This window comes from Protopterus annectens, chromosome 3.part1, assembly GCF_019279795.1.
Source record: "Protopterus annectens isolate FY-2018-M chromosome 3.part1, PAN1.0, whole genome shotgun sequence".
Classification (NCBI taxonomy): Eukaryota; Metazoa; Chordata; order Ceratodontiformes; family Protopteridae; genus Protopterus; species Protopterus annectens.
Genome location: NC_056732.1, coordinates 37,538,180 through 37,550,577, shown reverse-complemented (window position 1 = coordinate 37,550,577; position 12,398 = coordinate 37,538,180). Strand labels below are relative to the sequence as shown.

Below are 12,398 nucleotides of genomic sequence, written 5' to 3'. Positions count from 1 at the left end.
CGATGAAAGCCTAGAATAATTCTTATGACCCATGTTAGCTGTCATTTATTCTATTTTGATTGCTTGCTGGAGCCTTTTAAGCATGAGGTGAAGGAAAACAAAGAAGCCATTTTGAATAGCATTCTGCTGCAAACCATTGGAAAGTCCTGCACCGTTACCAGCAGGGCTCCATCCGTGTGGCATCCCACTGTAGTCACTGCAGAAACTAACTGCGAACTGTGCAGCTTTTCTTTCAGCTTTGCATTAGATAGGGTGAAGATGATAAAATAAATTTTGAGTGACATATCCATCTTATTTTGTAAGAAACATCAGAATACATACAGCCGAAACTAATTGTTTTTTTTTTTTTGCAACCTTTTCTTCAATTTCTCACATTTTAGTGACCGTTTTGCCAAAAAGGCCAATGTTCATTCTTTTTGCCATCTGTTGATCTTGAAAGGACAGACTGTTCTTACAAGTCTGCCTTGATGCATGCAGTAGAAGCTGTGTATAAGTGGGACAGAGATGTTTATCAACTACGCCTGAATTTTGTTTTTAGAAAAAGGCTTTAGTAAGATGAACTTTCTTTGGGTATGTAGAGTTAAGTTGTGACTAAGCAAACTTTGTGGATGCATCTGAAGATATTGATGCCATACCTCTCAACTGTATAGATTTTTGCAGAATGTCCAGATTTTGGCCTGTTTTTCATAAAATGTTGGTATGCTGGCAAATTAGTGGTAAATCCTTAAAGACTGAAGTTGGGAAGTAATGATAAACATTTGAGTTCCACACTTCATATCCTTCCGAAAATTCATGTTCATGCAAAACCTGTTATTCTATTAACTTTCTAAGTTTGTAAGAGCAATATTTTAAAATTGTCCCCGTTTTTGGACCTTTGACCCACTTTATCCAGTTTTCTTGCTCTAAGAAGTTGAGAGATATGACTAATACTGTAAAGAAGCCTTAAGATACTGTAGTCCCATAATGAAATTTTATATTTAATTGATCATATATCTGTACCTATATCATATACACACACACTCCTACCTTTTCTCTAGGTCAGTATCTGTGCAAAAGCATACATCTTGCTTTAGACTCCTATTTGGTTTGGGATTTAGACCTCAGTTAAATTTCATGTTTCAGAGCCATTGGCTTTTAATTATGTGATAGATGGTAGGATTTCAGCTCAGCACCATCTGTTTCTGAAGGAAGTTGTGAATGTCATTCCTGCTGTAAAGAGCTTTTCCAGAGCATGACTGTAATGTGGCAGATGTGCTGTCTGCTTTTAAGAAAAAAGCTTGTCAGATTTTTTTGTGCCCTGGAGAATACTTTCTGACCACTGTCATACACATCATTCATATATTCTATCTAAGCCTTTTATATGCAGAGAATCTTGATCTGTTTTTCATGTAAGCTAGATATACATCAATGCTCAGTCCTCACTTTCTCTTGAAAGTTATCTGTATAGTGATTATAAGTCAGTCCCATCCCCCTTGTCATTGTATCTATAACCCCTAGTGGAGGTACTACACCTTCCTAATGATGGTAGTCATTGTCATCTGTAGTTCTCCTTTCAGAAAAATTGTTTATAAGATGGACCAGATGTTTTTCTTCAAGTAGGTAGGCTTCACTTCTGACCAAGCAGACTTTATCTGCTGTAGCTTGTTTTTGGCTTTTGCAAGTCCAATGGAAGATCATTCCACTAAAAAGGTAGCTGCCTCTAGAGATTGTTTCAGGAGCATTTCCCCAGCAGATGTTTGCATTATTCTATTTGATCATCAGTGCGTACTTCCACTAAACATTGCCATCCGGATTGCCCTTCTAGGAGTAGGGTGTGCTTTGGCAGGGCTATTATTTAATGGGTTTTTCTAAGGTCTTCCCTTTGCATCTCTCTTTTCTGCCCCTTCCCCCTTGATCATCTTTGCAAAACAGATATTAAAAGTTTAAAGAAGTGCATCTGGGAGAATAACTTTCCAGATGGTAGTTGTTTATTTATAAAACAAATATGAAGGCTTCAGAATTGGTATATTCAATGCCCCCCCATTGTAAGAGCAAGAATACTTGTGCATGAGTGAGTAACAAATGAGATCTTTTTGTGTAGTAAAGCTCGAGAGGACAGGTGATCTGCTGTGGCGACCCCTAACTGGGAAAAGCCGAAAGAAGAAGAAGAAATTAAAGCTTCTGAGAGAGAGTGTGTAGAATACGTGTGTATTTTTGTAGTGCACACCTTACTAAAGATGTAAAAAAAGAACAAAAATGGAAATATATAGCATCCCATCTGAAGAGAAGCTGGGGCGACTTTATATGTATATTAAATAATGTAGTGATATGAGTGAAACACTGGATTCCCTTATCGCAGTCAGAAAGATAAGGAAAGTCTGCTTGTCAAAAGAAAACTAAAGGATAAGAGACTGTAAACTTAAACTATGCGACAAAGACTTAGAATAAACATTAAACTTACCCATAAGTACCGCCCCCCAAACAACATAAACAGTGAAGATCCAGAGTATTTGACCAGTAAGACTGAGGAGAAACTGGATTTTGCGGGAAGTTATAATGTTTTTCACCAAATTACAGTTTGACAAGACATACTACATAAAGTGGTGGTTGTATGCTGGTAGGTTTTCTGTTCATTTGAATATGAATAACATTGCATGCTGTTTTATTAGTTACCATTGAATAATGTAGAGTTCATATAAGTTGTTCCAAACCAAGGAAATTATTTTGGACGCTTTTTGTCATTCCTTTACCTGTCCAAACTGTAATAATGTGAAGTCCACTCCCGTGCACAGAATGATAGACCTGGCTGTAGTCCAGCTGACCCAGGATCCGATAATGACCAAGCATTGGATGCAACAGGGCATCTTGTCTGTCTGCAAGCATATCATCTGACAGGGGCCAAGAGAAATTGGTAAAATCCCTCATGGCTGCCTGGATTACAGCTGCTCTGTGACTGGCTGTTGCCCTGGTGGGGATGAATGAATCAGCATGGTCATGGTGGACAGAAAAAACACAGGATAAAAAGGAGAATAACATTATTATTAATCAGCAGCCATTGATGTCTGGGGTTTCCTTTTTTGGGACAGTTACTTTGAGGCCCATTAATTAAGGAAATGTCTCTCTGGGTAATGCAGCTTTGCTTTCTTATTTTTGACCCTGGACAATTGCATAGTATTTGTGTACTCTGCCTCTCTGCCTGTGCCACATGTTTTCTCATTAGCTGTTTATAAAATTCCAAGAATTCCTTTTCATTTAAAATGCATTTCTGAAGTAGCTTTTTCCTTCTACATTTTGGTTTGTAAAATGCTGTCTTGGATGGTGTTTAGAGGCAAATGTATGATGTGCTTATAAGCTCATAATTTATTGCCAAAATGTATAGAAATACAATAGTTTACATTTTTGTTAGTTTATTGTGACCCCTTGACAGTTTCTAGTGTGGTGCAAACAGTGAAAGAAAGCCACGTATAGCGTATCTAGGGAGAAGGGGCTAGAACAGATTAGTAATGGCAAACGTTTTGCTTTCTGTCATGTGCATTTTAAAGGAAAAAAGGCAGAATTGTGGCAAATAGCTACCTGTTAAAATGTTTTCTGTAATATGGAAAGTGTCAATAAAAACTGCTACCTTTGTTCTCTGTTTTCAGTATGCGGTTTGCTTGACCGAATGCAGTTAACCTTAACAACCCAACCAAAGATGTCCTTTTAACTTGGGATATTTCTGTCTATAATCTTTATTTTAACTTGCTATTATATAGCTAAGGGCTCATTTTAATTTGATGAAAATGACAGGAGGCTGTTTAAATGATGCATGTCTCATCTGTTGCATTAACTGTAAAACGTTAGTGGTGTGGTTGTGGTGCGTGTTTAACTGCATTGGGCTTGTGAGCAGAATATGCTAGAATTCCGTTTCCAGTTTTTGTTCAGCTTAATGGTACTGCTTCTTAGATTCCATTTTTTTGTTTTCTCTTTGTTTACCTTTTCCTGCTTTTTTCTTTTCTTTTCTATTCTGTCTAGAATCAAACTGTCTTACTAACTGCCCCATGGGGACTCTAACCCTGCCTGCCTTGCTGCTGTAAGTTTTTCTGCACCTATTTTTTTCTGAACATTTCCTCTGATTTGGTTAATGTTTTTGGTTATGTTTGCAGATTAGGGCGTTTGTGTATCATTTTGTGAAAGTAATTTTGGAGGGTTTTAAATGTTTGAAAAATTGAGATTGCATGCCAGGATGCCTGATAAAGGTACAATATGGTGATACTTTGCATCGATTGTGCATCTCTTCCCAAGGTGAGGTAACATTTTATTTTTTAGTTTGCTATGTACAAGTCTTTAAAAAAAAGATAGACTTTTAGACCAGAGATGACTTGCACAGCTTAACAGTGGTAACTAACGCAAGTTCCCGTGAAAGACATTTCCATAACAAATCCAGACACTTTTAAAGATAAAGTGCAAATATGTAGGTTTTATAGAGTAATGAGAGGTGACAAGTAACATTTTTGAGTATGTCAGTAATACACCTGAAGCACGCCATGGGTCTGCAATGGTCATCAAGGATATACATCTTGTGGCTATCTGATTCTTAATCAAACTTGTTTTTAACCTTGCAAGAATTAAAATGGCATTTTAGCAAAACATTTTGCTGTATAGCGCAAACTATTTTACATTTCAGTGGTTGATAGGCTATGGCTGATGTATATTTACACTGTCTTTGTTCACAGAGCAGGTTGTCTTCAAATTCTACTGTCCTTGTCATTTTTCCCAAGGACAGCTGTTTGCCTGCATGCAAAACGTTTGTTCTTGTTTAACACTAGAAATGTGCTATTGACCTCTGGTCAGTTATCAAAAGCATAAAACAGAGAACTGGACATTAAAAAAATTCTGTGTTTGTTGTGCATCCATTGTTATCTGGAAGTTTAATCAAGTCCTATTTTGTCGATGGAAAACTCTGTGAAGTTGCTCCTCTCCTGTTTAGGTGGTGTGATTTCAGGGATGGTTATATTTACTAAGATGTTGCAGAACCTTGCACCCGACTTTACTCAGAGTACTACTGTATATAAGATTTGTTCTGCAAAACCCACTGAAGTGTCTTATCATTGAAACAGGACTCAATTAAATCAGTTAACCCCTCCATTTCACAAGATATATGTATAGTGTCAGATTTTCTTACATTTTGCAGTTTAGTGTAACACTAAATGTTTTATTTTATTTTGTCTGTTAGTCCCACTAGGCTAGTAGCCTCCTCTTCGGGGGGAGACCCAAGGTGGTATTTATACTACTAGGAAAGATTTGTTCACGGCATCAGGGAACTTACTCTGTTCCTCTAAATAGATGCCATGAGATCTTTTATGTCCACACAAGTTACCACCACCAACTCAGCAGATGGGTCCTTGGTTTAACATCCCACCCAAAGGACGACACACACATGAATACAGTACTGTCCTTATGTTGCCATGCAGTGTCAGGATTCTATCAACCTGGTGTGGAAATAAAACCCACAACCTTCTGCACCAAAGATGAGTGTGCTACCTGTTGCAACAGACACTTCATGTGTTAAGCATAAAGGAGTTTACTTTAGCATAAGAGATATTATGGTATCTTGAAATAGCTGAATTAAAAATCTGTCTTTATAACTGCAGGGGTATAAAGGAAGGCAGCTGACGCCATTACATCAGTCTTTCTTGTCGTGGAGCCCGAAGCAGAAGCAGTTCATACGAGTGCCTGTCGGCCGCTACCTGAGTTTCATTTCCGAACTGAAGTTGACGTCTTCGAAAGCTAAGTACCCTGTTGGGGATCCTTTTTTCTTGCACTAACCGATGTCAGAAAAAGTTAATTGTCTCGCCTGTGGAAAGCAAATACCACATCAGGACTTCCACTCCTATTGCAACTCTTGTCTAGGCCCAGACCACGATGTCCCTCTTCTGTTCTGTGCTTTAATGCCAGAACTATTCAGCATCGTGCCCTTATTGTAGCCAGATATTTCTGTTTACAGTCCTTGAATTCCGATATGGCTTCTGTAAGTCACCCGACAGCAGACCTTCTGAAAAAACATAAAGATAAATACAGAGACAGACCGCACAGGACTAAATTTTCCAATGACACTACTGCCAAGCTGGTCAGTCCTCTGGAATTCAGTGAGGTGCTTTTGCAGCCCCTGATGGCCACTTCACTTAATTCACCGGCCTCTACCAAGACCTTTTTGGAGTCTGGTATATGCCGCATAACTCTTCTTCATTTAAGGATCCTATGGTTAATCTCTACCTTGCATGGGTCCGGAGCTGCTGTGTAGACACCAGCTTCTGAGGAAGTCATTCGCAACATCAAATCCAGACCTAAACCGATGCCTCCTTTCTCTTCTGTTCTTTCTAAACCAACCAAATTACTTAGGCCCAGGGGTCGAACCACCCCCAAGAAACCGACTTCCAGCCATTCTTTGGCACCTGCTCTCTTGTCTCAGTCACAAATGCTTAGAATGGCAGAGAACCTTATCATGCCGATTAGGGGAAGCCAAGCCACTCCCTCAAAAAGAAAGAGAGATCTGCCTCTAGAAGTTTTGACCAAACAAGAGTCAAATGAATCTGATCCATCTGACTATGAAGACATGCAGCCCCACTCTACATATGAGGATTCTGATGCAGAGGAATCTATTCCTTCAGCCTCTCCCCAAGAGGAGTTTTCCTTTGGGCAAACCCTACATACCTTAAGCGATTTCAAAAGGGAGAGTCAAGAATACTCAGTCTAAAAAGAGACTCTGAGTTCCTGGACCTTCCACAGCACAGGCCCTTAGCCATCCCCCAGTCCTAGATGTAGTGGATGATGTCTTGAGTCCAACATGACTCCAGATGCCCTCCCTCCTGCTCCCAGAAAGCCAGACAGGTACTACAGAGTCCGTGACTCTCACAAATATCTCTTTAAAAACCCAACAGTGAACCCTGAGGTCATTACTCAAGGCCCAAAAGGGGTTAAAGCTACTTCAGTTAAGAATCCCACCCCCTCAGACAGGGATTCCAGAGCACTGGACAGATGGGGTAAAAAAGTATACACCTCAGCTACTCTTGCTATCAGGGTACTCAGTTGTCAGTTCTACATGCTTAAATATCAGCAACATACCGTGGAACTCCTTAAACAAAAAATTCCTCCTTTCCTGCATGGGCAGAATCTAAAGAGTTATTGGAATTTAATGCACTCTGCTGCTTAAGTAACTAAACACACTTTGCACTGTGGTTTTGATGCCCTAGAAGCTTCTTGCAGGGCAGCAGTTAATAGATCTGTCATTATAAGATATGTATCGCTTAAGGCACAACCCCTACTAGACCATGTCAAATCAAAATTGTTGGATGCACCCTTGCACAAATAACTTATTTGGTGCTAAAGCAGAAGAGGTGTTAAAGATGGAAGAAAAAGCAAAAGCTATGCAGACTGTTAAAGATTTCTTACAGGTACAGCCCTCTAGGTTCAGCAGGCATTTTCCTTCCAAGCATTGGTCCTTTCCTGCACCTAATAAACAGGGCCAGCCTAGGCCCCGTGGAAACAGACCTCCAAGGGAGCAGTCCCATGGGTTGCAGAGATCTAAGCAGTGAACTGCCTCCACTTCAAAACCAGGGTGATCTAAGCCACCCCTTTATGGCAAAAGCTCACAATGACTCACCCCTCCCTACCTCGCCTCTGCCCACCCTCACATACTCCTAGGAGGAAAACTCTCCCTTCACTCAAGCACCTGGGCCACCATTACCAAGGATTAATGGGTTTTGAACATTGTGTCTTAGGGGTACAAATTCTCCTTCCACACCCTTCCAACCTCCCAGATCTATCACCAAATCAGTGGGCAGAGGCTCAAAAGCAAATCCCTACCCTGCTCTCCTTGGGAGCAGTAGAACACATTCCTGCAGAGCAGATAGGCCAAGGCTTCTACTCCAGACTTTTTCTGGTACTCAGAAAAGAGGGCATCTGGCACCTCATCCTCGACCTGTCCATTCTAAACACCTTCCTGGTGATCTACAAATTCAAAATGCTCACCCTCCAGCAGCTGCTACCCATGCTGTCCGAGGATGCTTGGCTCGTCACCCTGGACCTGAGGCCTACCTCCACATTCCCATCTGGGAGTACTGAAGCAAATATCTTCTCTTCAGGACAGGATCGCAACACGTTCAGTTCTCTGCACTTCCCTTGGGCTTATCTTCTGCTCCCAGAGTTTTAACAAAATGCCTGGTTCTGACCATTGCTTTCTGCAGACAAAGAAAAATTAACGACTGCCTTGTTCAGGCAGATATCCAGGAAAAGCTGCTCAAAGATCTGGCCTTTGTAAAGGACCTACTAACCTCTTTAAGGGTACACAATCAACAAAAAGAAATGCAAACAGGTACCCACCAAAACCCACCAAAAGGATAATCTTCCTGGGAGCAAGTCTGGACACAGCATCCCAGATGGCATGCCTAACACCAGAGAAGCAAAGTTTCCTATCAGCTTACTTCTCTCAACTGGAAACACAATAAGAGATCGCTTCAACAATATAATGGTGTTTAATTGAACTTGCAATACAAACACCATTATATTGTTGAAGCGATCTCTTATTGTGTTTCCAGCTCGTCCTGCTTTTTGTGGATTTACTATTTCAACAGTTTTTCGTTTGTCTATCGTACTTCTCTCAACTGGTCACCAGGCCCCAGCTTTCTGCAAGAGAAGTCCTGCAATTCCTGGGGAGTTCATGGCATCTTACATACTCCTTATTGCATATGCCAGACTGCATGTAGGTTCATAGGTAGGTACTAGGCTATGTGCCCAAAGGCATTTATAAGCCTAGATGGAATGTGTTGGCTTTTGGCACCCCTTTAGATTAGTTCCCTGTGCCTCTGTCCAGCAGAGCCGCTGAAGTGATCCCCGGGGTAAACTTCCTGTTTCCCATCCACTTGTCAAGGTTTCTCTTGAAGAGTGTTAGTGAGGAACTCTACCTAATGTAGATTGGAATCTTGTTCCAGAGCATGGGAAGTCTCTGTTACAGGAATCTATCCCTCTAGCATGTCCTATTTATTGTTGTGGTGAGGTTTAGATCCCTAGAGCATGTGGCTTGAGGGGATATGGTTTTCTTTAGGTGGAGCGTGTCCATCAATTCTGGGTTGGACATGGCCTTGTATGTCAGGCAGAGATCACCTCTGAGTAGGCGGTATGCAACAGAGTACAGCTGGAGTTTCTTCAGTCGAGCTGCATAGGGAATCTGTTTGAGGCCAGTGATCCTCTTGGTGAGGTACTTCTGTGGTCTTTCCAGCTATTGCAGGTGTCTTGTAAGGTACATCCCAAATGGGGCATTGTACTCTATGATGGGTCTGATGAGTGATGCATAGAGGGGCACAATGACCTCTTTTGATATGGATGCAAACCCTTTTGTGATTAGGTGGGCCACATAGAAGGATTTTCTAACCACTTTGGCAATGTGATTATCAAAGGAGAGATTACTGTCTACTTGGGTCCCCAGATCCCTTATTTCGTCTTCCGTATTTAAGGGGCTACCACCAATGTGGTAATTTGTGGGTACTTTTTTTCCAAAGGGAATGACTATGCACTTTTTGGGATTTAGCTTGAGGCCATGGTTTTGACACCAAGTATCTGTCTCAATGAGGCCCTTTTGGAGGATGTCTGCATCAGCCGGAGAATCAATTATAGTAGTCTGCAAACATGGTCAGCCATAGTCGTCCTGTGCTTGTCTGTACCTCTGAGAAGTATATGCTGAACAGGAGGGGTCCTAGGACTGAGCCTTGAGGAATGCCACTTGTAACCGGTTTAGAGTCAGACCTAGTTCCTGCAACTCTTACCATGTGGGTACTGTCCGTGAGCCAGTTGGCAACCCATCTCATGATGTAGGGGTTTATGTTCAGGCTGGTGAGCTTGTCTATAATACCAGAATGGGGAATGGTGTTAAAGGCCTTTGCGAGAAATAGGTTGGCTGTGTGGACCACCTTTCCCTCATCTATAGCCTTGGTATCTGTCTCAAAGAAGTCCACCAGGCTGAGGAGGTATGATCTGCCCTTAACAAAGCCAAACTGGGTAGGGTCCAGTGTTTGGAGGTTCCCAATGTCTCTGTTAATGCTAACCATGATAATGTGCTCCATAACCTTGCAGACCAAGCTAGTCAGGCTTATAGGGTGATCGTTCCCGCGGTCTGTTGTAGCTCCACCTTTGTGGAGCAGAATAATTGTTGCTGTGCGCCACTCTATGGGCATGTAGCCTGTGGAGAGGCTGAGTTTGAACAGTGTGTTTAGGTGAGGTGTTAGTTCATCTTTGAGCTCATGTGGGATGCAGCCTGGTACACTGTCCGGTCCCATTGATGCTGTGTTTTTGGCTTTGGAGAGGGCTGTTTTAACCTGAGTGTCTGTGATTTCAGGGGCACTACATTCTTCTGGTATGGTTATGGGCCCTTTTGGGGGTGAGAGGGGGATGAAGTTTGCACTAAACCTGTCTGCCAGGATGTTGGCGATATCGGTCGGTTCAGTGTATTTTGTGTCATTCTGCATTAACTCTGAGCAGATCTGGGAATTGCCACTTAGATTCTTGACATGGCTAAAGAATGCCTTGTGGTTATCTTTGGTGTCCTTGGCAATTTTTCTTTCAAAGCTAGCCTTGGATGATTTTTTGAGGGATCATAGTTTCTTGCTGATACTGATCAGGGATGTCTTCCCCTCTTGGGATTTTACTCTTTTCTGTACTAGTTTCCTCCTCCTATTGTATAGCTTGTTTACGGCAGGGGTCCACCAGACTGGTTTCCTTTTCTTGGAGGAGTGAGTCTTGGTTTTGCTTGGGATAGCACAATCCATGCATTCTTGTATGTGCCCATAGAGTGCATTAGTAAAGGATTTTGCAGCTTGGGCAGCGTTATCCTTAAGCATGAGGGATTTGAAACTTTCCACCTCGGTCTTAAGTAACGTGAAGTTTGCTTTTGAAAAGTTTTTCATGATGGTTTCTTTGACCGGGGGTGGGGAAGGAATGTGGATATCCAGAGGGATTAGTTTATGGTCTGATCTAACCAGCGAGGGGTTGACCTCTGGTGTGGAACACCGGTCGCCCATGTTGGTGATGACCAGGTCCAATATGTTGTCACCTCTGGTGGGGGTGTTGACCAGTTGATCCAGAGCATTTGAATTTATAAGTTCTAGGAAATGTTGTACAAGGGAGTTAGCACTTGACTAGTTCTCCCAGTTAATGTTTGGATAATTGAAATCACTCAATATCAGGGTGTTTGGTAGGACCTTTATGCTTCCTAGTGTTTCCAGAAATGCTGAATGGAGGTCCTGGGACATGGTGGGTGATCTGTAGCAAGCTACAATTTGAACTGCAGTTCTGCCTGTTTTTAGTTGCATGTGGATTATCTCTGAAGCATTGTGCTGTGCCAGTAACCTGGAGGTGTGGGTATCCTTGATGAATATCGATATGCCTCTGCCTTTTGTATTTTGGTCCGGGTTTTGTGGCCGAAATGTATGATACGAGTTGTAGACTGGTAGGGCTGGGGTGCTCTCTGGAGCCTTAAACCACGTTTCTGTTACTACACACATATTATTTTTCTCCATACTTAGGAGTGCCTCAAGTGCATGCATTTTGAGGTTTAGACTTCTGGCATTGAGTAGCATTACCCTTAGTTTTTTGTTACTTGTGCTATTTATGGTGGTGGGTTTGTCTTTTTAGCCTTGCCTAAAAAAGGCACTATGGGGGTGGCAAGAACCTTGGCCAGTATTCGAAAGCCTAAGGGTGATAGGTGCAAGCAGTCTCTAGCGAAGCAGCGTGGCTTGTCGAGCATGTCATCCCAGGCTGATGGACACTGGATCTCCTTTGAATGACACCAATTGTTGAAATTGATCATTTTTTCTTTGTACCGTTGTATCATTCTTGGTGAGGGCAGGATGCTAGTCAAGGTCATACCGGCCTGGGCTACGTGATCAGAGAGCTCCTCCATGTCTCTCTTCATGTAGTGCAGGGAGGTATCTCTCAGGTCATTCACACCAACATGGACAATGGCAGAGTCGTATTTGTACTTGTTCTGGAGTGACCTGAGTACTTGTGTTGTGGCAGATCCTGGCACCCGACAGGCTGCTAACAGTAACCTTCTCCTTGTTCAGCCTAGTGAGTGGGACATCAGTGTGCCTGACTATAGAGTCACCTATTATCTCACAGTTGAACAGAGAAACTTCCTTCTATCCAAGTAAGGTATGGGCAAACACAGAAACTTGTAACACAGCCCTGAATTCAGCACTAATCTGAAAACTGGACTATAGTAGCTTAGAAATGTGGGAAAACAGGTATATATTTTTTTTTTTTTTTCAGAAAACAGATACAATAAAAAGAAACACTTTCACACGAGTGTGTAGCCTAATTTAAACACAAAAACAACTTTATTAAAGTGCAGGCAGTAAAATAAGTACAATATGTAGCTGAAACAAGCTTTT

General features: G+C 41.8%; 1 protein-coding gene across 4 annotated transcripts in view; it reads left to right on the top strand.

The window, feature by feature from the left end:
* The window catches only part of MTCL1 (microtubule crosslinking factor 1), a gene marked incomplete in the record, with an annotated part of 739,795 nt that overhangs the window by 684,388 nt on the left and 43,009 nt on the right, over window positions 1–12,398 (top strand). Inside the window, 1 exon segment of one of the 4 annotated variants that reach the window (XM_044066529.1) lies at window positions 3,991–4,048. Coding sequence (XP_043922464.1) covers window positions 3,991–4,029 — 39 coding nt within the window. 4 annotated transcript variants of the gene reach the window in all.